Raw genomic sequence first — 26,223 nt, 5'->3', positions numbered from 1 at the left:
ACGAACTTGAGTGACATCTAATTCAGACCACATTAGGACGAATGTCATTTTGGTCAAGCTAAGGCAACGCAACACTCGCATTAGCTCATGAATTATTTTCAAAGTCGAAGAGATATACAGCACAATAATTATAGGGTACCCTCATGAGTTTGATTAAAAGGTTACTAGATAAATAAATATAAGGAGAGTGTGTTATCCTAATGGGTACAGAACTTGTATGCTGATTGAGGGGTACCGGGTTCAAATGTTGGACGAATCTTCAGGGCCTCAGTTAAATTATAATGCCGTAAGACAAATCAAAATTCTCAGAAAGCGAGATGGCCCTGGGAAAGAAACTAGCCTCCCTACCCACAATGTGTTAAATTCATATGCCTTGTCCGGGGTGATCTCTACCCTCATCTAAGCAAAGCAACCTTATATTCATCAATAGTAGTTTGGATTGAATCACTAAGCAAGTGAATGGGTAAAATTTGACTGGGATATTTAGTGTACTTACTTGCAGTCGTCATAATTTCAAAGATGCAACAATTACTTCTTAGCGATGTACTCACTGTTTCTGCAAGCACTCCTTAATATCTCTCATCCTTTCTACATTATTTTGTTGTGGTAAGTAATCAAAGATATAAATTTTAAAAAATTACCATGCAATGGGTACTCCTGCATTTCAGTCTAAGGACAGGTTCAAAAGTTGCATAAAATGTGCCGATAGCTGTAATGTAACTAGAACTACAACAACGAAATTTTATGATTGATCCCTTTTAAGCTTCTGGTTTTATGAAGTTCTTTGGGGAATGCAGTACCATGAGACCGTCCTAATTGTGTCATATGGAGTATGGCTTAAAAAAAAAACTGGGAAACTCCAAAGTTTTCAGCAGATACGTGGAGTGACTTAATGAATTTAATGGAGGCATTTAAATATGGCAATTAAAGTTTAGTTATTTCATTTTAATCGTCAGTTTAAAATGTTACCTCTGTTATTAATGTAATAATTTCTGATTGTAATCTTCAATTCAATCAATACCATTAACTAATCTTTCCATCATACAATGAAACTGCATAAAAAAAGAGAAAATGCAAGTATCAGAGGTACTGTCTCCTGAATACCTAGATGAATATGTATCACTAGGTACGAGTGAAGCAATTATATAATCACACCTCAAATCCTTAATGCAACCATGTGTTCGTGACAACACTTTCGATAATTCGTACACTCAATTTTTTTATTCTAGCGTTACAGGCACGCTTTAATAAGGGAGCAGAATAACGTAATAATTACTCAAACAATCCTTCCACAGTGTAGTGGGGGGGAAAAAGCGAGATTTTTCACCGGCCATGGATGGGCGCTCCTTTCCCTGACCCCCATCCATCGCCTCGGCTAATGCACTGTGGGCGGAGGCAAAATTTCGCCCGGCTCACAGATTTCCCCGTAAGCCCAGGAAATGGGGGAGGAAAAAAGAGTTGATGGTATACAGAAAGGAGGGTTGCTTGCGAATGCTGGGATTCGGTTCAGGGCAATGATTGGGTTCTTTAAAATTTAAACTGTTGATATAATGAGATGGTAGCACCAAATTAATGGAAACATATATGTATAGTATCTATAGATGGAAATATGATAGTGATAAATAAATGGATGAGTTTTGCAACAATTAGTAGTATAATGCACTTTTTATCTGGAATTAATATGGATATCTGACCAATGAAAAGATTTTCCCGTGTGGTGAAATCTTACATCCATTATTACTATCGTATAAATTGTTTCAGGGTCGATTTTGTGGAAGTTCGATACATCCATGATAAAAGAACACAAATGTTAATGGTAAATTATGCGTTGGGAAACCTCCTCATTATTTATAAGAATGGAAACCTCCTAAATTCCGCTAATATTGTGGAATGGGGAACTACAGTACTTCGTAGAGGTAGGTAAAAGGGTAATAATTAAATTTATTTTTAGATAGCCAAAAATATAAGGGATCTGGTTTTAGATAAGACTTGTAGACATGGTTTCCTAATTTTAGCATGAAATAAACTTTTATAAATTCATGATGAAATAACTACTTCTGAAGCAATAAATGAAAATAAAACGAAAATGTTTACCCAGCCGATGTGCCACAATTCAAAGGAATCTTAGCCCGCTGTAGCAAATCAAATACATCGGTTCTCTTAATAAAGAGGAATCATTCGATTATTTCATCTGATCATAAATAATGAATTAAATATTCAATGCATGCAGTTCACTTTGAATGAACATCCATGGGACATAGGTAATTGTAGCTTTGGATTTCTCATCTCCAGATATTCGTACTTGATTATACTTATGTAAAACTCAGATAAATTCGAAATGAAACTAGCCACTTCACATCCTCTAAAATGAACTTTTGGAACTCGATAGATTAAAATGGAAAGTGTTACAGAGCTGATATGTTAATAACTCAACGCATATTTAGTCTGATATATATCAAGCAAATGATTACTCCCGAATTTTTTCTCCATAAGTAAGGAATATCTTGATCGATTTTAATAATTTCTATGAAATTTATTACAGTCAACGGTCAACAAAAATCCAAGTTTGCTTTGAATGGCTCAATATGATAATTCAAACAACTGAACGATTTTTCTTTGTAAGGAAAACAAATACACCAATTTTATCATAATATGAGCGATCAAGGGTCAACTCCAGTACAAGTTGGCGTAGATGACCCTCATACAAATGATATATTCAATAAAAATCGTTCATATTGAACTGTTCACTAGAATGGGCATTCACGAACGACAGGTTAAGTATATGAAGAGTCCTCTCCCTCGGTTATTTTGGAGTACTAGGGGAGGGAGGTTGGTGGGAATGGGGGCTGGGGACGGTGGTGCGCTCTGTCGGGGTGGTATGTGCCAAGGGTAGAAGCGCCCCAAGGAGAGGAGGGTGGGGGAGCTGGCGAGGCATGTGTTATGCAAAGGCGACGTCAGGGGGCAGGGCAGTCGAGATGAATAGCCGGGGCAAGCCGAGAGGAAAAAGGCGGGAAAGAGAGGAGAGGGGGTCTGCAAGATAAAAAAAAACAATGTTAAAATGAGCGTGTTGGGGAGAAAGAGAGAGAAAAAGAGAAAGGGTTGTGAGACGAAGAAGAAATCATTTCGGATATAGAAATCATTGCAAATCTAAGCAATAATCTTTTACGTTATTTTTAAAAATAAACTTCACTCGATAAGCGTAGGTATTGGGGGTTATCTCCTAGGTAATTTCTTCATTTTATGCCAAAGGAAAGATAGAAACGGAATTCTATCAAACCAAGGAAGGATTCTTTGAAAAACGAAGGCCCAGTTACCACAGATTAGAGTTATATCACCACCAACACAGTGAATGTTCAAAAGAAAGCCGGCCAGCCGTAAACACCGACCATGGTTTCGACATTTTTGCATCATTATGAAAGAAAACATTCTTACAATTCAATTAATAACAGTCTTATTGACAAATTATGAAATCTCAGAGGGGTGCTGTCCCTGTATTGACATCACAGTTGAGTTTAAGCCCGTCTTCCTTACTAATCCTGCTCCTCACCTTACAAACCCGATTTAACTAGAAATACTCACTTCTCGTTTCCTTCCCTTCCCCCCACTAATTCACGCCATCTGGCTATCCGGTGCTTACAGAATTAATTTGTTCATTGATAATAATTATTTCATTGATAATGATTAGATATACGTGAAAATAGAACTTTCATTTTAATTTTGTAGCACTCACAATTGCAGTTAATAGCATTTTGATACATCTATTTTTTCTTTATTTTCAGAATGCATAGTTTGTAGTTAACGGAAAAGTGTTATGAAACATAGTTATTTTAAAAATACGGAATAGTTTAAAAAATAATGGGTTAGACAAGAATAACTTAAGGAATAAGACATAAAGCAAATAATTAAAAATGATATTAGTAGCCTGAATATCATTTACACTAGTTGAACATCAATAATGAACAAGTGTAGCTTTCCCACGCCCAAGGAGTCCTAGCCAATAAGTGGTAAGTGTCGGCGGAGCGCTAGGAATTTACCAATTTTGCCATCAAAAAGGCAAATTTGTGGTTTAAATAGCATAAATGTCCTGTCATGCATGCCTATGTAGCATTTATTCACGTGCATCGCATCAATATCGCATTTATCGCATATGCGATTTTCACGTAACGCTAATAATGATATAACAGTATTGAATCAGTGTTTGGTGTTGATAAATATTTAGTGTGGAGCTTACAAAATGAAATTTATTTCCCCATTCCGTTCTTCCCAAAATTTATGCCGAAAAGTATGGATAGTTTTGCTCAATGGTAGTGAAACTAAGTCACTTAGCAAGAAAGATAAGGATTGTAGAGAGAATTTTGAAACATGGTGTTACAATAAAATGCTGAAAATACCCATGGTGAACGAGGAGGTGGAGGGAAAGGAGAAAGACGGTGTCTAACTAGAATGCTTAATTAGAGAAGGAACGCCTGGATTGGATACGTAATCCGACATGAAAGCTCGGTCAAAGCCATACTGGAAGGCACTGAAGAAGGAAAAAATAGGACATAGTAAGGACAGACCTAAACTATACTTCATGGGACCCAAGATGTCAATCATATAGAGAAGTGAAAAGATCAGCCCAAGACCGGATAAAGCGGAAGGCTGTAGCACATCTATTCCAGGGTTTTAACCCCGGAAGAGGAAACCAGAAACCTTTAAATTTGAGTAAAGAGAGGATAGGTTTCACTCACCTCCCGTTGCTATGCACGTGATCTCGACGGTCGATCCTTCGTTGTACGGGCCGATGATGTAATGCTGCACCGTCGTGCCTTTCTCGTCAATGATGGACAGCGACTCGGGAGGGACTGCAAAAGAAAGGGAGAAGGTGTTTATTTATCAATACCATACTCGTGATTATAGCCACAGGTACTCTCAAATGCCAACCACCACTAAAATACAGGTGCGGGCACTTACACATATGGTTGGTATTGGGTAAGGGATAATATCATGGGATTCATAAATAGGTAAGGGATTTTAATGAATCATAACATTGATGCACAGCCATAACAAACATGAATGGAAATTGTCCTTGAAGGGATTACATTAATGAGTTATATAAGACTCCTACAGCCATCGCTGCTTCGCCCAGGGGTTGTATTTATAAACTATGGATTGCAATATAAATACGTAATTTAAAAAATACTTCCTTTTAAGGGAATTTTTGATAGGACTTCTGGGATAAAAAGGTGTTTTTCGTGATTTTTTCGTAAACAAACGGGTCAGTTTTCATAAAAATCGTGCACTTAAGTGTTGTAAGCTAATAACCGTTTTAAAGCTGAATAATCAATAATAATTCACGCGTGGAATCATCTAGAATTAAATTAAGACGCGGGGTATATAATAAGAATTGAATACATTTGCAAATACGTCTATTTTACTCATTACTTAATATCATTTTGACCGTAGAGTCACTTGTATGGGAACACAAAGTTAATTTATTTCATCGGATAATTCCGCATGAGCAAGATACAATGTTTAAGCCAGCCACGGAATACTCTCGAAGGCGTACCCATGCATTCCTTGATCCACACCTTTGAATTTACCGCTTGTGCCACTTTCAACCAATGAACCCGCTGCAGATGACTGGCGCTGATTTCAACCACTCACATGGCAGGGACTTGTCAATCCGGCAATGGCTAACCGGATGAACTTTCAAAAATGCCGTGGCAAAGTGCGGAACTTAAAAAAATACATGACGCGATACCCCAGGAAAAGGTAGGTGAGTTAAAAGTAGCAAGCACCCACATACACCACTCCACTACGGTCGGGCGACCGGAAAACTTTCGTCACTTAAGCTGCTTGAGGCGCAGGCACCAAGAGCAGGGGATAGTGGCTCCCACACCACACCCAGGAGCCAAACCCTGTCCTTCACCTCCAGGGCGACACCCGCCCGCACCCTCAGACTTAAACTCGGGCCAAAGTTGAATTCCTCTCCGCAATGGCACCTCACCAAGAAAGATCCGTCGTCGTCGCTCTCACGAGGGGGTGTTGAGTTCTTCCTGAGAACAGGGGACCACTTGCGGAGCCTTCCAAACCGCCCGCTTAAAACCTCTGAGGCCTCACGGAAAAGCAGAAAACTATTCCCTTTTCCCCGGAACAGAGAAGGACGTTTCACTCCAAAATCCTTCCGAAGAGTAACGCATCCCTTGCCAGAATTTTCCAAAAAATAGTAGGCACCCAGAATGGTTCTTTGACACGTACAGAGAGTTAAAGACGCAGTATCACGTCCATATACATTTTTACAACAACTACGGGAGGTGTCTAAAAGTAAAAAAAAAATTCTGCCAGAGGATTTGCAGATGATTTTATAATCATCCCAGCTATCCTAATAGAAGAAGAGCTCCAAATTAAAATAAAATAATATTCAACGCAATAACATAAGTAACTGAAATTAATTAATTGATGAAATTATTAAAAACTGACCCACCTGGAGTGAAGATAAAATTGAACACCCTCGAAGTTCAAAGAGAAATAATATTTCCGTCTAAACGGGTTGTATACATCCCTCTTTTGTCACAAATTGCTCGCTTAAATGTTGATCCATCAACTTGACATATTCTTAGTGCATACGGTAAATATTATTAAACGTTTTCCTGTTTCTAAAATATAAAAATGTCATCTCACAGGATACGGAGGTCAGATTATCAAATTTAAACTGAAAGAAATGTTGACCAGGGTTTTGTCTAATGAGCCGTAAAATTTATCCAGCTCAAAGCAAACGTGTTGTGTTAGTATTTTTCATTCATTTTCATTCCATTTAAGTTAGTATTTTAATTTTCTCGCTCGGCTTGAAATAATGTTGGTATAGCCCGCCTCACACTAAGCAACACGTGTATGAAAAACACACATTCTGAGTAGAGACGCCAGCACAATACCTTGTACCACTAAACTTATCGGCGGTTTTTGTTCCGGGATGACCAAATCATTTACCTGGAATTCCAACTCCCGTAATATAATACCTACTTTACACAAGCGGTCCCTACACTCCCCATTCAAACTCACTCATGCGCATTTAGTATTATAAATTAAAATATATTTTAACTTAAAATGAAGGGTTCCGCGGAGTTGAGAAGCTAAAGTGTCAGCCTGACAGGTTCTTCATCAGTGGACTTGAGGATGACAACTAGAGAGAGCAAAAGATATTCCAACGATAAGCATAGAAGTTCTTCACTATTGCCAGCGTCCGTTAGAGTAATCTCCTCCAATGGACATCTAGATGGTATCCATTTTCGCGATTAAAATTGTCTGTTCGGACAATTTCCTCGACCAAACTGAAGCAATCGTGACAGAGATGTTGTCATCGCCACAGCAACTAACGCGATAGTAACCGAAAATGAAGAACTTCGTCGCACATCGCGTTAATCTCCGTTTTCACACATGCATAGGCGCGGAGTGTTGGCGGACGGAAAAACATAATATTTTAGGGAAAATTTCTGGAATAACACACGAATCTTCAGGAAGTTTCCCCCCAGAGTGCAGCGTTACCAGTTTGAATACAGGCCCATCATCCGATTTATCGCACACGCCAGTTTTTAAAAGGGGATAAGGGGAGAGAAGAGTTGTAGTTTGGAGAGGGCGCTGTTTTTGAAGAAGGACCGGGAGAAGTGTTGGGTTCCTCGGTGTTTTAGTCGAATTGGATTCCATGCCGTCTGCGGGCACAGCGTCCCCTATGATGGATCACACGAGCGCTCAACACCCCGCAGCTACGGCGGCAACAGAACGACCCCTTCGGGCGACGCCGTTAGCTCGCTCCCTTATCGGGAGGTTCCTAAAGGATCATGAGGCTTAACTGACGAGACGTGTCCGGAACTCACAGCACTATCCACAAATAAACCAACGTTGGGGTGACGTTCGCTCCTCACTGAAAAGCATTATACGCAGTGCCCAATAAAATTACTAGCTTTTGAAGTGCGAATGTCGAACGCAGTTATCTAATATATTTTTCAACGTATAATACATTACATGCCTTTTCATAATATGATTACATATCCGGTTCCATGGTTCATCCACACTCTCCATTTGTAGTTTTAAGGGAAGCATATCTATAAAGTAACTATCGGTTTATGTATTGTGAGTAAAGAGTCCATGCTACTCATGAAAATTAATAAGGCCATGTCTTGTGACACTTGGAAATGATTTCAAAAAATAATGTTCTGCAGAAATTTTCAGACTCAGGTTTTAACTCATTGGAAGTCATTGTCAAATTCATCATGGACCTTGATAATAGCTCGTAATTAATGGCCAATAATGTAAGTTAAAAGGTTTTGGTGAAGCTTTACTACGCATAATTATTTCTGAATGCCGTTGTTTTTCAAACATTAAATATTGTCATGATCGACGTTGATATAACTGTATAAACCCACGCTCGGGGTGCAATTTTAGTCCGAAACACTCATTTTGATGCAAGAATGTGCACTTTATTTCAACTCATACTCATCAGATATAGTCTGAGGACAATATTACGAAACTTCAAACAAAAATATGCTTTTCTCAAGAAATTTCTAAGCTTCTATTTCCCAACCGTTTACAAAGGTGGAGTTCATACGTGAAAGGATAAATAATTAAGTCTCTAATCGATTTTATTTCCCGGAATCTACTCTCGTAAAGGATACGTAATCTTGGATTGAAAATGATAGGTACGAAAAGGCAGCCATTAAAATATAATTTCTCATGGAAAACAGAAGGCCAATCCTGCCTCTAAAATAATCTCCCTCACAAATTCTTGCAATTCGATGAAGTCTAGAATACCGTTTAATGATTACCGAGTATCTAAAAAATTCTGCAACAAAATTATCTTAAACCAGAGCTAAGCGGAAAAAGTCGGCTTCATTAATGTCATTGGTAAAATTATAAATTTTGTAAGGTAAGGTTCATATTTGAATAGATAAATAATTAACGTCTCTAACCGAATTGCTTTCCCGGAGTCAACTCTCGTAAGGGATATGTAAGCTTGGAAATGATATGAAATGATAGGTACGAAAAGGCAGCCATTGAAATATAATTTCTCATGACAGAAAGAAGGCCAATCCTGCCTCTGAAATGATCTCCCTCACTATTTTTCGGTGCAATTTATTGAATTCTAAAACATAATTTTATAATTACCGAGTATCTAAAATAATTGTAGCTATAAAACTTTTTTAACCAGACCTGAGGGGAAAATTTCGACTTCATTAATGTCATTGGCAAGCTAATACATTATTTTAATGGAAAACCAACCATTTTTTTCACACGAGTACCCAAATTAATGCCTTAAATAATTTATAAAAACTCTGACGAACGGGATCCTAAAAAAGTAGAAAAAAAATGGTCACGATAGAAGAAGGTGGACGCTATTTTTGAAACAATTTGTGTGTTTAAATAAATGGATAGAATACTAAAAACGCACCACTAAACGCTTTAATTAAACACAAAAAATATTAAAAAATAATAAAGGCCATAAAAGTTAAACATTTTGCCATTAAAAGATATTTTAAAACGTTCAACATGCCACCTGCAATTTTTACATGCATGCTTTCTTCCGAAGGGAGACTTTTTCAGCGCATTTTTAAATAATACTATTAGGCAATACACAACAACCCCAGGGCTAGACGTAACGCCGAAGTAGTAGTTAGACTTCACTACCGAGCGTATCCATGTTTTGCTAGACGCTTTTGAAGGCCTTATCATGCAAGATACATCCAATTTCAAACACGACCAGAGAGAGAGAGAGGTGGTACAAGCACAAAGTACATTGAATGAGATGGGTGCATAACTTCCGAGTCTCGAGCGAAGCTCAGAATGCGCGCTCGTCTACGCAAGAATACAAAAGCAGTCCATTAAAATTCAGAACACTGGCATCAGTACAGATAATATTATGCGAATCTTAAACCTCTAGCAAAACTTCAAGTCGTTTCTCAAGGATATTTGCAGCGCATACTATAAGGCCAAAACATTTTTTTCTTACTCATTGCAACCATTTATTACTCAAAGAATAGTCCATTTTCTCTAATGTATACATCACCACATTAAGGAATTTCATTGTTATTACTATTTTTAAATAGTTTTAAGTGGACATTTTTGCCGATAATAGCGGAAAATAAGACATAAAATATAAAGAAAGCACTATTTATCCGTCTATTTCGCAAATATTTTTGTAAATGCTTTCTTAATGCTTGCTTTAAAATCTGGCAGAAGCTGGTAGCAGACAGCTATAATAATTTTCTATCTCAAGCGGTGAATACCAAGGTATGAAAGCCGTTGCATGAGGTCATTAAATTTGAAGAAAACCAAGCAGCACTTATGCCAGTGTAATAATTTACCACCGACGAAATTTTTTTTTGCGTTCTATTCCCTTGAATAGAATGGAATTAAACATTATTTGAAGGAAACTGAGGTATCATCTTCATTTTCTGGAATAAATTTATAAATGCGCACGGCTACGGTGACAGAAGAGAGTTAAACTATAAATAATACTTTATTAAATACCACACAAACCTAAAGTTTATCGCTATTTGGAGAAGCACAAATCTTTCCCTTAAAATTTGTTGCATGAAAACCAACGCAACCTGGTTAAAATGCAGTGTGGCGGTCTATCAGGTATTAAATAAAAAAACTAATGCATGGACTCATAACATTTAGAATCTTTGAATTAAATAACTGCCGATGTAAGAATAACATGAGAGATAGAGACATAATTAGAGGGATTTGGATTGCTATGGTACCAAATATTGAAAAATTTCAGTGAGCAATTGAAGTTTGTTAAATTGCAGTGGGACAGATGGTAAAGCTAAAATTAAAATGCACACTTTGAAGGATAGCTAACAAATTTCAATAATACATATTTTCTATAGAGACACTACCTGAAAATAAAATATAATGAACATCAAATCAGAAAAAAATCAAGTTGATATTTATTGTTGCGGAGATATGTTGACCACCAGAGGTTAGGACAGAATAGAGGAGACGGTATCTACCTGCAAGCCTACCGTAGAAGATTTGAAAACCGCGCAATTATTCTTACGGGATGGTAAATTGGCATGATAATTGAAATATAAAACATTAAAATACACGTAAATTAGAGAAAAAGGAGGTTGTGATGGTCGGTCATATGGAATCCCACGGTTTATACGAACACAAATGCTCATCTTTTTAGTAGAGTTTTGACTGTACATTTTTCTAAAGCAAAAGAAATAAAGAAGTTAAAGAATACTGATGATAAAATTTATTTTTACGATATGTCAGTCAAATAAAAGTATCCACTGCTACAGCAACGAATGTGCTGATACGATACTCCTGTATCCAATGCACAAAAGGCTGAGTCCTAATCGTCTAAATCCACGAAGAAAGCTGTCTGAAACAGAGGAAAACACAAGAAGCGAGATGAGCCGCTGAATCGTCACAGAAGAGACCCCCCCATTAAGAGTTTGAAATCCACTTGCCAACTGCCGGGAAAGGAAGCCTGGAATTACACGGAGAACCTTCAGAGGGAGCAACTGAAGTGAAGAAGTCTCTTGGAAGATTGTCACGAGAGCAATTTGATTTTGCCGGCGACTGCTCTTCATTTGTTTGTCTCCCCCCCCCTCCTACTTCCGCTCTGCTGTTTGGGTTCAGCCGGGTCGCGTGGTGAAACGATTTTAACGGTTGACTCGGCTCCAAACCTTTCGGGATGAACTTTCAGCTCGGGAACAAAATACGTTCCGAGACGGTTGGCTTTAAGTTTTCAACTGCAGTCTCGGATGCGTCAGACAGGCTATGATTCCACATGAAGATAACGACGCGTACTGCACCAAAATCAGGCTCGTTTTATTCAATCAATTAACCCTTTGCACGAGAACAGAGACAAATACCTCTTGTATCGCAGCGTTAGTGACTTCAAAGACATCGCTTGTATAATAGGGTGGTGCGAAAAAACTCAAGTTCCAAATTTCGTGTCGTAATAGTGCGGAAAAGTTGCGATACGTTAGTACAAGAAAAACAAAAAAAGAATTATTAAAATCGGACGTCATCTTCCGATCCCGCAAAGCACCTGAAAAAATGACAAAAATGAAAAAAAAAATGTTTTTTTTTTTTCGTTGTAAAAAAATTAAATTAAATTAATACCTTTTAACGCTGTAGCAAAGAATGATTACAATTAGCATAGGTTATTATTTATATATGCATATTATTGGCTTTTAACTGATATTACCGATCACACAAGATCATTAAAAATGTATAAAGATTGCAATTTAGCCGGTTTTTCAGAGTTGTGTCATAATAACTTAAGGTAATATTTTAGTCTAAAATACATGTTTGATTATGCAGCTCTTTCTTTGTTTATATATGATATAATAATATTTAAACAACCCAGAACTCACCGCGGAGAGGTGGCTGCACTTTGAGTTTACCCACACCCTCCATCCATCCAACCAATGAGTGTTACTGCTTCTACAATATTAAAATTTTTTGTCCCTCTTTTAAATTTTAACTTTTGAAAACTACTTTGTACTGCAATTTAGTGGTAAGTCTGGCATAATGGATCTTGATTTGAATTAGCCCTAATAAATCCATCTCTGGATCGATAGCCACAAAGCTTAAGGGATGCCTCCGTTCCCAATTTCACACACGGCTCCATTGCTTGCGTGTGATATGGGAAGTTATAATATCCCAATCTTGTTTATCGCCAGATTCAATGAAGGAAGGTATTTCTTCATTAGTGATTATTCTCATAAGAAGAGGTGGAGTAGATAGTTTGACTACATTCCAGTCAATCAATTCTATATGGTCAGTTATTTCGAAGTTCATGGTAGGAGTGATGAAGTTTACGATAGGTTTGCCTTTTGATTAAGTCTGTCTGGCTTTAAATACTCTTATTAGCCCTAGCTCTATAATGTGCCTTCTGTAATCAATAACCATCGCCATCAATACATTTTTTCCTTGATCAAAGTTAGAGTTTCGTTCAATAACAACGAAAACTACTTTCTTTCAATATCCAGGTATGTATCGAGAGGTTTACTTTGCTCTGTTCACACGAGCCATCTAGCATGTGAAAATGGTCCAGTATCCCGGTTTGCTAAGTCATTTGGAAAGTCTGGCTTATTATTGGCTTTTAACTGTTATTACCGATCACACAAGATCATTAAAAATGTATAAATATTGCAATTTCGCCTATTTTTCAGATTTTTGTAATAATTACATGAGGATAATTTTTGAGAAGTTTTAAGTATCTCTTTAGATCAAAAATGACAATAAAACTGACCAATAGAATTGAAAGGCAAAATTGCACTTTAAAAAGGCAGCATGTTAACCCTATTGAAACCGAAAGTGAAGATGTTGAGGTTTTAAATGACGCAACGCAAAGTTCAACAATCAAGGAGAAATTTGTTGACTAGGGAGACTACATGCCTAGTACATCCAAAAAAATTTAAATCACCATGGCAAATGAGGGTAAAATTCCAAAGTACAGCTTTTCATTGTGATCAATACGGGGTGTCTCACCATACAGCTGCTGCAAGTGTACTTGCAGACATTGGTGTTATAACTGAAGAATATACTTCTAAGTTCATTGACCGATGTAGATCAAAAAAGGAAAAGAAAAATATTAAAAACGATTTACAGCAAATCCATCTTGATTTAAGTGAGCTACACGGTTATACTTTGACGGAAGGGTAGACAATACCATAGTAATAGAAATGATTGAATCGAAGGAGTACTGTCGGACAGTTATAGCGGAACACCATTCTCTAATAAAAGAACCGGCTTTTGTGTATTTATGTTTCTCCAAGCTCCGGGTCTGCTAAAGATATAGTGGTCTCCATACTATCTTATCTCTGTGATTAAGGAGTATCATTAAAGCTCTTAGAGTTAGTTTGCTGTGATGGCACGAACATCAACATTAGATGGAAAGGTTGTACTATTAGAAAGCGCGTAAAACACCAATGACACCCGCTGCAGTGGGCAGTTGGGTTACTTCATTTCATTGAATTACTTTAGTCATATTTTTCAGTATTTAGATGGTGAAACAAGTGGCCAAAAATCATTTAGTGGGCCAATTGGACTAATATGAATGGTTATGGAAAGCTTCCAAACTGCATTTCCAAACAATTGAATGCGAAATTCTACAAGTTGATAGATGAATTTTGAGCAAGGACCAAAGATACCTTATTGACATTAGTCAAGCAATCACAAGTGGCGACTTTCCAAATGACTTAGCAAACCGGGATACTGGACCATTTTCACATGCTAGATGGCTCGTGTGAACAGAGCAAAGTAAACCTCTCGATACATACCTGGATATTGAAAGAAAGTAGTTTTCGTTGTTATTGAACGAAACTCTAACTTTGATCAAGGAAAAAATGTATTGATGGCGATGGTTATTGATTACAGAAGGCACATTATAGAGCTAGGGCTAATAAGAGTATTTAAAGCCAGACAGACTTAATCAAAAGGCAAACCTATCGTAAACTTCATCACTCCTACCATGAACTTCGAAATAACTGACCATATAGAATTGATTGACTGGAATGTAGTCAAACTATCTACTCCACCTCTTCTTATGAGAATAATCACTAATGAAGAAATACCTTCCTTCATTGAATCTGGCGATAAACAAGATTGGGATATTATAACTTCCCATATCACACGCAAGCAATGGAGCCGTGTGTGAAATTGGGAACGGAGGCATCCCTTAAGCTTTGTGGCTATCGATCCAGAGATGGATTTATTAGGGCTAATTCAAATCAAGATCCATTATGCCAGACTTACCACTAAATTGCAGTACAAAGTAGTTTTCAAAAGTTAAAATTTAAAAGAGGGACAAAAAATTTTAATATTGTAGAAGCAGTAACACTCATTGGTTGGATGGATGGAGGGTGTGGGTAAACTCAAAGTGCAGCCACCTCTCCGCGGTGAGTTCTGGGTTGTTTAAATATTATTATATCATATATAAACAAAGAAAGAGCTGCATAATCAAACATGTATTTTAGACTAAAATATTACCTTAAGTTATTATGACACAACTCTGAAAAACCGGCTAAATTGCAATCTTTATACATTTTTAATGATCTTGTGTGATCGGTAATATCAGTTAAAAGCCAATAATATGCATATATAAATAATAACCTATGCTAATTGTAATCATTCTTTGCTACAGCGTTAAAAGGTATTAATTTAATTTAATTTTTTTACAACGAAAAAAAATTAAATTAAATTAATACCTTTTAAAAGGGTAAAAATTAGTATAATGAGCACTCAAAGAAGAATTCAACAAAAAAGTTTTCATGTACAGTATAACCTTAGGCTAACTCAATTATAACAGGCATATGAAAAGCAGTTTAAATGCTGCCGTCATAAAGTGCAAAGGTACAAATCTGTGTAACAATAATTCGTGATGGATTGAGAAGCACTTCTCCGCGACAAGGACAGAATACACAGACTATACAAAAAACAGTGCCAATAAAAATAAATATTTGTGAATAGCTAAGGTGAAACGATTACTTTGTCTGAAAAAGTATAGAACATAATATTTCAACTGGAAAAACACCCCCTTGCTTTTCATCAACCCTTTCATTAGTTTGCATGACAATGCGACCGTAAAGAAATGAATGCTTTACTTAAAATGCTGTAGTTCAGCAAATTTCATGTCGCAATTCAGACCGTAGAAGAAGCAACAGCTTAAAAAAAAAACAAGTTAATAGCTTCTGCAAACGGGAATTTTTGTAGCGGGAAAGATGAAGTTGTTTTTTTTTACATGTACTGCTCACTAGCTGAAGAGAGTACTACTACAGTAAGTTTTTCATCGTTCTCGCCACATTTTTGAATAAGTTCTAGAAGGAAAAAATGCTAGTTAGGAAAAATATATTTGTACACATATCCGTTAAAAATTGATGGAATTAATTGAAAATAGGCGCTAAAATAGACTATATGAGTTGTAATAGGTATGTTCACTTGAAGCATTGAAATTAATCTCTTTTAGAAAGTTACTAACAGAACAGTTTAAAGTTTTGATTTTAGAATCGTGGTTGTTTTATGATATAAAAAAGGACACTTAAAACACTGATCATATTGAAACTTTCCTCGTTGCGAGAGGAAAATATTTGGATTCAATTAATTAAGGCTATTTTGGTGCATCTCGGTTTCTGCCGCAAAAAAGAGTTCCCGTGAAGAAAATACATTTTTTGTCAACACTACCACACAGACAAAAAGGTTTCTTTTCCTCCCCGTGGACATGTCACTGTCCGAGAGAGAAAGGCTAAGGGAACACAATGCTTTTTTTATCGTCATCTTCACCGTGTATTCGGACACAATATGAAATGAAGGCCGACTGACCATTCATTTTGAAGCTTCAAAGAAGCAAATTAAGAGTTTATGAACCGAAGGAGTTTAGAAAATCGGCGAATCAAAAAATCAATATCCATTTTTAAAATATACTTTAGGATATTGAAACTAATCCGATAGAGTAAAAAGTAGGTATCTTTCATTCAACTAAGTTAGAAAATTATCACCTACTCAACATGAAAGTAAAAAATAATGAATAATCTGAAAATATCTGTTAAAAATTTCACATTAGACGATTACACGATTATTGCAGCTAAAAAAATAATTAAGGTCGAATATTTCGTCGTCCCAGGAACTTTATAATAAGTAATAGAAGTTAATACTGATTGTTAAGATACTCCTAAACTTTAAAAGTGTAAATTTAGAAGATCTGTGAAGAAAATATATTCAAAATATCTGTTTTGAATAAATGGAAATTACTAAGTTGAAAATATTCCCATGCAGTAAAAAGCTAAATGCAGCAACCGAAAATGTTCTGACCTAATGACTCCATCGTTACTAAGTCACCTAGTCGGAATTTCGTCACGATGGCACGAGGGATAACAAGCACCCAAGTCATTTTCCATGGAAAATTAATGAAAGTGAGCTAAAGAACGGTATCGAAACTTATTGTGCTTTTATCAAAAGTACAATTCTCAGAAGCATCATTACTCTAGAGCTTTATCCTTGACAATGACACAATATGTGTCGAAAGCGATTGAGTAAAACAAACGATTCGTAGAAAATTACTAAGTTGTTTTAACTTCCATCATTCCGATCTAATGTAAAGTTTGATAACACGTAAAAATGCTAAGATAATATCGTGCTGAGCTTACAATATGTAGAGTCAATCTGCAACCCAGTGCTGGCTATTTTCAATATGTACTTACAATGAAAGTTGTTTATTAATAACTTAACTTTGATGCGAGGAATAGATATTTGGTATCATTTTAAATAATGAATTCTCCTATCGTTTTTTCATTTGTTTACTTAGAGGTTAGCGAAACTTTTTTAGAAATGTAATAACTACGATTTTTTAAAACACGGATGGCGTAATATTACACGCAAAGCGATGATAAATTGATAAGTTATTGATTATTTAGACAAAAATTGCGAGTAAAACGAACAGCTAGGAGCGCAGATTATAATTTAACTATGCTGGTTATCTTACACGTTTACATTGGGACAATAACTGGTATATTTTCCCCATTCGAACACGTCATTTCCCGAGAAATGAGAGGGCCAAGGCTACACGACGTTTTTTCGTCCTGCTCCGCGCGCTCTCTTGGACGCGCTCTGGAAATGAACACTGCCTGCCTGCCAAGACGCTCTGACGCTGAACTCGGAGAGCGCGAGTGACAACTGGAAACGGATCGCTGCCCGAAATTCTGGATTTTAGTTCGCTCCTACGCAAGTCTCACTCAACTTAATCCCATGCCTCGTTTTTCTTCCTGCAGCGCCATCACTACCCTCTTCACCCACCCATCCTCCATTCCTCTTCGGCGATAATCACATTACGAGCCAGTATCACGGACGCACATACATACATGCACACTGCGAGAAGAGAAGCTTGGTTTTTGGAGGCGCGGCGAAAAAGCGGTGGCCGGGGACGACCACCGCTTTTTTTGGTGTCGTAAGAAGCAGGAGTAAGCTGAGTGTGGCAAAAATCATTGTCAATAACACAGACACTCTAACATACGTGAAGCAATATTATTATTATTATATATAGGGCGGTAATGAATCTCCACTGAAGGTCCTCTTTCCACTTAAATTACTTTTTCATATCGTTCCGGTATTTTGTCCTTTGTGACTGGGAGACACCACGCGTAGGAAGGGACCCGCCAAAGGGGCTGGTTACCGCAATCTTGGGTCCCTATCTCCCGCGCGTATGAGGTGTTCCCTATTTACCGGTGTCAAACCGCCCCCTTTTCAATCCTTTCATTGATTTCTAGTACTCCCTCATTTACAACGCACAAAATCTCTCCTATGCCCCAGATGTTGACAAAATACTCTCCTTTTTGGTTCCCGTTGTGGTACGCGTGCTCTCTTCTTAGTCTGTTTCTCACTTTTCTGCACAGGAATTGTGTATATGCAGCTTCTTCCCTTTCTCCCTTTTCACTCGCCGTAAAGCAAGTGTATATGGTGTGTTTTGCTGTAACAAGGAGGTAGTTTGCGAGGTTCTCAGCCGCACGCTGACTTTTTGCAAGCAATTTTTGCATGTTAGTGCGTGGACGTACATTCACCTGCATGCCGAAAACAGACTTAACTTCCCTTCGCAACCCTGCCCCTGCCGAGTTAATGATTGTGGTTAGAGCAATGGTTTGTTTGTTCGATTTGTTCCATTTGAACAAACACATACAAGGATGAAGTTGAATATAAACAAATTGAATATATACATGAAATTGAAATTGCGAGCTTCGCCAACAAAATCTGCCTTTGCCTAGAAAGTATTGCCGTATCAATAACATGACTAATTTTTTTAAAAGAGCGTGAAATTTGCTTATTCATTTGAAATAACCCGACGGAAGAAGTTTCGGCCTAACTTTTCAGCTCTCGTTGATTCGAATGCAAAAGTACAAGTCTGTGGAAACTTGGAAAATGCAGATTTATTACTATCGTCGCTCGCAAATTCTTCGTTCAACAAGATCTATGGATTAAGTCTATCGAGTAAATTGAATTAAGCCTCAAGAGTCTAAAAAACTGAAAGGTGTCATTAAGTACCAGAACTTTGAGCATCTAATTAAAATTTTTTGTTGTTTTTGAATTTATTCTATATAATGCAAAAATGAAGCCATATTATCGTATTTTGTTCAATTTTAGATTAAAGTAAATTTCTATGAAACACTATTTAGCCAAAACAGAATGACAGTTTGAATAAAGGTGTAATTTATCCCCATACATCGTATTCATGTGTAACTTAAACAATCACTTGGAAAGCATTGCGATGCATGTAAATCCAAGAAATTAAAAATAACAGTCAACAGAAGGGTTTGTAACATTGCCTATGAACAAATAATGACAAAATTTTATACGTGCAAAGAAAAAAAATGGTACCTAAGTCTTTAAAGGCAAATATACTGCCAGGGGAAAAAGTTTTTGTCGTATTAGTGAGCAAAATAAGTACCCAGTTAATTATTCTCTCCATCTGCAGTTCGACAATCCCCAGGTCCTTTTGTAGCAAGAGTGAATTAGGAATGAATATTCAATGAACATCAATACCCAAACAGATTCAAATAAATCTCCTTTCAACGCAAGTATCATTAATCCATGTTGGTAAAGCCATACAAATTTGACACATTTATCTTTGGAAATAGCCATTTTTCGAGTATAAAATGAAGAAGTAACATTGAAAATAGGAATATTTTGTATATTAAATAAGGGAATACGGTCGCTCATTCATGCTCAAAATCGCAATTTCATAAGGGTAGGATAAAAAGATGAGTTAAAACCAAAATGTCTTCATTTTTCAGCCCATCCTTCGTGAGTTTGTGACGCCATTAAGTTTCTGGTTCATTCGTTCGTGCAGTATGATCCTTGACGGAAAAAAATCATTAATTCGAGTGTTAATGACTAAGAACCACGCGAAACGAATGCGTGAGGCCGAGAAGTAGCGGGGATGCGGTGAGAGGCTCGACAAGAGTCAGTGACGTCATTAACTTATCAGCAAAAGGGCTAAGTCCGTCACGAGTGATTCGAAAATGAACGGATTGAAAAAACGGAAGAATAGGTGCCTCTTAATTTTTTAAGCTCTACCGCGATCGGCAATAAAAAATTAAACAAATAATTTAAAAAAATATTAAATGCTGAATCTATAGAGAGGAAAAAACCTTCGCCATTTACCAATTTCTCACATAAACCTATATATCCAACGCCTTACACACGAGAGTCTTCCATTAACGCACAGCCTCGCAAGAACATGGTGAATGGAGCGGAGCAAAAACGTCCGAGGCTAATGCTCAATTTCAAGGCCACAAGGGGAACTTTATGACCACAGAAACTGTAAAGGCCGCTTCGCAGCAAATTACGACGTCACAATCCGAATTAGTAAATTGCGTCGTAAAAAAAGTGCTGAGATAAGGGGTGAAATGAACCCTTTGAGACGCGGACACTAATTATCCGCGCCATGAAAAATAGTCAATTTAAGGTAGAAAGCTATGCTATAATTTATCGCCATTTTCCCTTCACTCATTGAAGCAGGCGTCTGGTGGATGTCCTTGAGACATTACCCCTGGAATAAAGGCATTGAGGGGATACCCTGTATTTTTCTTAGAGCAATACGGAGGACCTGTGGGACAAAGGGGTGCCCTGCTGTAAGCAATTACTTGTACAAGATTACAAGAACCCTGACGCGAATTTGTAAAAAACTTTATAAATAAAAATGCTGAATACAAACTTTATATCCAAAACACAATGAAACTGACTAAATTATGAAATAAAATTCTCTTATTTTAAGTTTTTAGGAATTATTCTGGCAAGAAGTAATGAAGAATACTATCGCAAAATATTTAAAACGTATGAATAAATATATTTAATAATACTTCCCACAAAAACGCAAGATATATTGACCAAATGACTGTTGAAAATTCTTTTTACTTTTAAGGAATAATTCAGGAAAGAAGTAACGAAGGAAATAAGCATAAATAAATGAAAGATAAAATATAATTCTGAAGGGTAGGTGAAGTTTTGATTTCACAAGAGCAGATAGCTTTAAGAATCATTAGGGAAACAAAATAACCAGCCCATTAAATCCATTAGGCATGTGAAGAAATATGCAATTTTATGCTCCCCCAATGCAGATTTCAATTATACAAATATAGGCGAAAAGCTACTGAGAGAGATACGTTATTAACTAACAATTACCGAAATCGGTTGAAAACTTCATAACTTATAATATTAATTCCAACGCAAACATAAACATAATCCATGAATTTAAAGGTATTTGATGCCCCGTTGGCATCGTGACAGACTGCATTTGCAAAATAAAGTCGCATAAAAATTATATTTTGAAAGTTTTAACCTACTTCCACGAATTCATGAAAGTACCTAGTTAGGAAATTTTTTGTCACGGATAGCACGAAGGGAATTATAATGTACCTACTCAGCGACGCCGTTCACCAGGAGTGCGCAGTAAACTATTTTTATCAGTCGTTGCAGAGCATGCTGCTAAAGGCCACAGGGTAGACACCGTGAACTTGACGATCCTCGCAAGAGATAAGCGTCATAATACAATATATTTTAACGGACACTATGGACAAAACATGACAGTAACTCATTCACACATTGCGAATAAGTTCAACAGATTCAGGCTTCCATTGGTGGAAGTTAGACATATTTAAATAAATAAAAGATCGTAGCACTTTACCACAAGAATTTTTAATGCGTACAACGCGTTTCGGCTCACTGAGCCATCATCTGGTACACCATATGATGGCTCACTGAGCCACTACCATTGGATGAGCCTGTATATGGTGTACCAGATGATGGCTCAGTGAGCCGAAACGCGTTGTACGCATTAAAAATTCTTGTGGAAAAGTGCTACGATCTTTTATTATTTAAACATCCACACATTATTCCCCATGATATAGATGGGTATACTATTACATTTTAGGTTCACTCACAAATTTGTATTCGTAAGTCCAGCCACTACTTGTCATGTTAATAGGATGTAAAGGAATAACACTTTTGTCGAATTTTGATGAAAATTTTATATTAAAAAACCTAAAAACATGGTCCTTGAAAAAACAGAAAACTAATATTAACAGAAAGAATGAGTCTATTCTTTAAGCCATTCAATTGAATAAAATCTCAGCCTTATATCGCCAGTGGGTACTAACCCAATATCACACATCACGGTATTTGCCTTGGGGATTAAGTACAGAAAATTACGTAGTTAAAAAGTCTTCTCGAAAATATAAGGGCATATAACATGCATTTATAACGGAGTGCTCCGTATCCTACGTCCATAGAAAATAAAGTGATTCCTCCCATCGATTAACCCTCCCATATGGAACTTGTTATGGTTTTGTGAAGGTTTTAGTACGTTTTACCGTACTAATGCCGCAGCTTTTTTTATTGCTTACACAGAAACCTCTCAGTGCAACGACGGTGCATTGTTGCCCTGATTGTTGGAAAGGTGAAATCGCACTGTGATCACTGAAAGGGCGTCGATGTCTATTGATCACCGATAAGCTATAGGTATACACATACCTTGACACTTAACATAGGTGAGAGCGTTAGCGCTGAGGATTTCTTTGACAGAGGAGGAGCATAACTAGCGAATTTTAAAAGTTGAAACATTTATATCACAAAAGAAATCCCATACTATGCAACGATCCACGACAGCGAATATTTTAACAATGGCTGTCACACGATAAGAAAAAGGGAATACCCGACCCACAGCTAACAACCACACGCAGAACTCCGATAATAAATTTTGCCCCAGTTCAGTGAACACACCCTGTCTTTACCGATCTTCGCGGCAATTTTCATGGAACCGCTTTCTCTTTCTAAATTTGGGAGAAAAAAAATACAGCGGGATTTTTGAGGTCGACAGTCGATATTGGATCACATCCGTCATTCCATCAAGGAACCTGAAGGAGAACCGATAATGGTGGATTCAACCCCTGTCTGGAAGCATATACGTCAGGATAAGTATGAACGACTTGGGAGACTATATGTAAGTGAATGCCCGCGATTCTATATCAATATATCAGCCAAATTTGGCCAAATATTTTACACAGTTATAATAACTATGACCATAGACAGGTAGACATACTTCTACTGGCATTCTTATATCTGAATCGATCAATTTCGTTTAATTTGCTATGTGTCCATCCATTCAAATGCATTCAATCTCACAAATTTAATGCGGATGCCGTTGTAGCCACGCGAAAATTCCAATGGGTGCAAAATCAGCTTTGAGAGAATAGGGTTGGCGTGGTGGCAAGGGTATCGAGTACATACCTAGTAGACTCGGGTTCAAATCCTGGTGGCGGCAATGAATTTACAGAGGTTGCCCGATCCCATAGTGAATGTAATGTGGAGAAAAGTGCACCACACCGTGTGGAGTAGGCTAAAGCCAACGCCAGGTTTCTCTCCCCTCTTCCTTTACTACTCTTCCCTTCGTTGCAAATTAGCTAAGCCCACGCCCACCTTCTCCAAGAACCGTAAAAATTACCCTTGACATCACAAGTAATTTTGTATGAACTATCCAAAAACTGCATCATGAGAAACCGGTTATGTTACACCTTCAACATCATTGACGGTAAAATGTATACTCTACATTCACTAGGATACTTACAATCATTCACATGAGAGGCAATGTATATGGAAGGGCACTAATAAACGATATTGGAACCCGCAAGTCATAAACACGCTTATGACTATAGTTTATGATGAGCCACAAAGTCCCACCCAATGAAGGGAAATCAGCTAGCAAACAAATGCGGAGAATATGCACGAAAAGTCGAAATAATACGTGATATAATAGGCATATCGATATAATGATATATTCAATAGATGCTGCATTTTCGGAAAGGTTTTCATACTCAAATAAACAAAAGCGGTAACCTTCACATTCCATTGCAATCATGAAACGTCGACTCATTCAACTTCTATAGGTTTTTCATGGACTTTGATAACATATACAACTAAACGCACTGTGTAACAAAAGCCAAAATCTTTTTATTCCAGAGATTTAAAGTTGCTTCCATGGAGCTGGGAAATCTGTAGATAATCCTAAAAAAAATACCCTCAAGGGGTCCTCATCTGAGAAAATATATTAATGACCATGGGTCCTGGGTCGTCGCTTCCGGTGCCAATTGCTCAGAAAAAAATCACTCGGAAAACTGCCAAGGGGACAATTTAATTAAAATATCTCTTCCCTAAATCCAATGTTACTCTCTACACATATTCCAGAAATAAAGTCTATAGCAGTGTTTTCCCAATTAGCGTGAAAATGCTCACTGCTTTATAGAAAAATATGGTAAAATTAGCACACTGAGCAAATTTTACGATACTAACCATGAAAAAATAAGATTACATATAAAAAACAACTTGAACAAAATTTCCAACTATATATATTTTTTTCTAATATATGTGAGCACTTGCTCACATTTGGAACGGTATTTGCAACGCACAACCGATGATATCAAAGAATGTTTCTAGCTTGATTTATGATTTGTCAACTTTATAATACATGCATTTATTTATTGAAATGCTTCATGCAGCAATGAGAGAAATAAAAATAAATAGCAATTTCAGAAATATCATACGAATCAAAGGCAAAGTTTCGTGCAATTGAATTATGCGATACAACAGGGGTTGTTTGCATAGGCTATTATAACTGATTAAGCGGCAGTTAAATGTGAATATGGGGAAACACTTGAAACTAAATGAGTGCCGACTATAGTATATCGCCGGCATGCAATGTGCAACCTATTGTGATTACTTTTCACAAGTTTTGAGAATTGTAGAGCTACTTTGTAGTTAAAATAAGCTGTGACAAAGATGAAAAAACTTTGATTCACTCAATGTTATGTCTATTTTGCGCAATCACTCCGCTCGCTTCGGCGAAAATTTTCAAATTACTTGTCAGAAAATATTATTCAAATAGCTTCCAATCACCAGGTTGTTAACGACATATTCCATAATCATTATCACAGGCTAATCTCTCTCATTATAGTTCTAAGTTCCCAAAGAGTTTTCTTACTCACGCAATGCACACAAGAGCCCACACAATAAGCATTAACCTACAGGTAGGTATTGTCAACTTTTTTGACTTTCTGCAAGGAGAACGACAGATTCATAACGTAAAAACCTACTCAATAGATCAATATAAACGTAAAATTCTTAGTTTAATAACTAATGTACAGTTCTTTAAGTGCCGGATAACAGCGTAGGTCTACAGTTAGGTATACAAACAATGACCATCACCACATTCATCATCTGTAACATTTTAATAGCATACGAGGAGTTTCATAAAAATTAACCAATGTTATGTGAAATGTAAAGCTTATAATGATGCATTGTTCTTAATTGTACGTACGGGACAAATTCGCTGAGAAAAATATAATCGAATTTGATGAGATGGTTGAAAAGTGAAATGCTTTTCAAGAAATTATCCAGGCGTATACTAAACAAATTTTCTGATATTTTTAAAGGGATAAAGTGGTTTTCCAATTTATTTAACATATCCACGTTCAATAAAAACAAGCTGGAAATTATCCAGAGAGCACTGATCCTCCCTGAGGTTTCAGGATATTTTTTGCTAGGACCATAACTTGCATATGCATGTCACAGCGATAAAGCGTGTTTATTCACAGACTCATGATTATGCACATGCATTAGCCAAAGTCGTATTAATTTAGCGCTGTCGACGCATTAGAGGGTGAAGAATCAACGAGTTCATCATGTCAAGCAGGATGAGCGTCCATTTTCCTAAAACGAATCATTATTCCCTTCGCAGTTACCGTATAGAATGATTCTCACCGAATTATATTTATTTACGGGTTAATGTATTATTTTCTACCAAAACTCACTCAAAAGTCAAAGCTTTAGGATGAAAATTAAGGGATAAAATTAATTGATCACGAATCCTTGGACAATGCACTCGCCATTAATCATTATACCAAATAAATGCAATTCGTTAGAGCTTTGCCAATGGGTGTTTATAAATGAATTTGTTTTAACAAAATACACCCTCACTTCATTTATACTTTTTTAATGAAAATGTTGACCAAGCTGTTTAACCAAAAACGTTTCCATACGCTAATAAAGAAAAAGAATTTCCTGTTTAAATGATGATATAGGGTGCAAATTTCGTCAGCAATTAATATTTCGCTGTAATGAATATTATTCGGGGGATTCCTAAGGAGCTGAATTTAATTAAAAAACAATATTCGCTTGTAGAGGAAT

At 36.8% G+C, this 26,223-nt stretch overlaps 1 protein-coding gene across 5 annotated transcripts in view; it reads right to left on the bottom strand.

Annotated features, from left to right (window-relative positions):
• LOC124167949 (nephrin-like) overlaps window positions 1-26,223 on the bottom strand; it is a 567,792-nt gene that overhangs the window by 501,851 nt on the left and 39,718 nt on the right. For all 5 annotated transcript variants that reach the window (XR_006866796.1, XM_046546015.1, XM_046546016.1 and 2 more), the window contains exon 3: window positions 4,731-4,844. Coding sequence is in view for 4 of the 5 variants with exons in the window: in XM_046546015.1 (XP_046401971.1) it covers window positions 4,731-4,844 (114 nt within the window). In the remaining variant the exon portion in view is untranslated. The remainder of the gene's footprint in view (window positions 1-4,730; window positions 4,845-26,223) is intronic.

The sequence above is a fragment of the Ischnura elegans genome, chromosome 11 (genome assembly GCF_921293095.1).
Source record: "Ischnura elegans chromosome 11, ioIscEleg1.1, whole genome shotgun sequence".
NCBI classification, from domain to species: domain Eukaryota; kingdom Metazoa; phylum Arthropoda; class Insecta; order Odonata; family Coenagrionidae; genus Ischnura; species Ischnura elegans.
The sequence above is the reverse complement of the archived record's forward strand: the minus strand, read 5'-3'. Positions and strand labels throughout refer to the sequence as shown.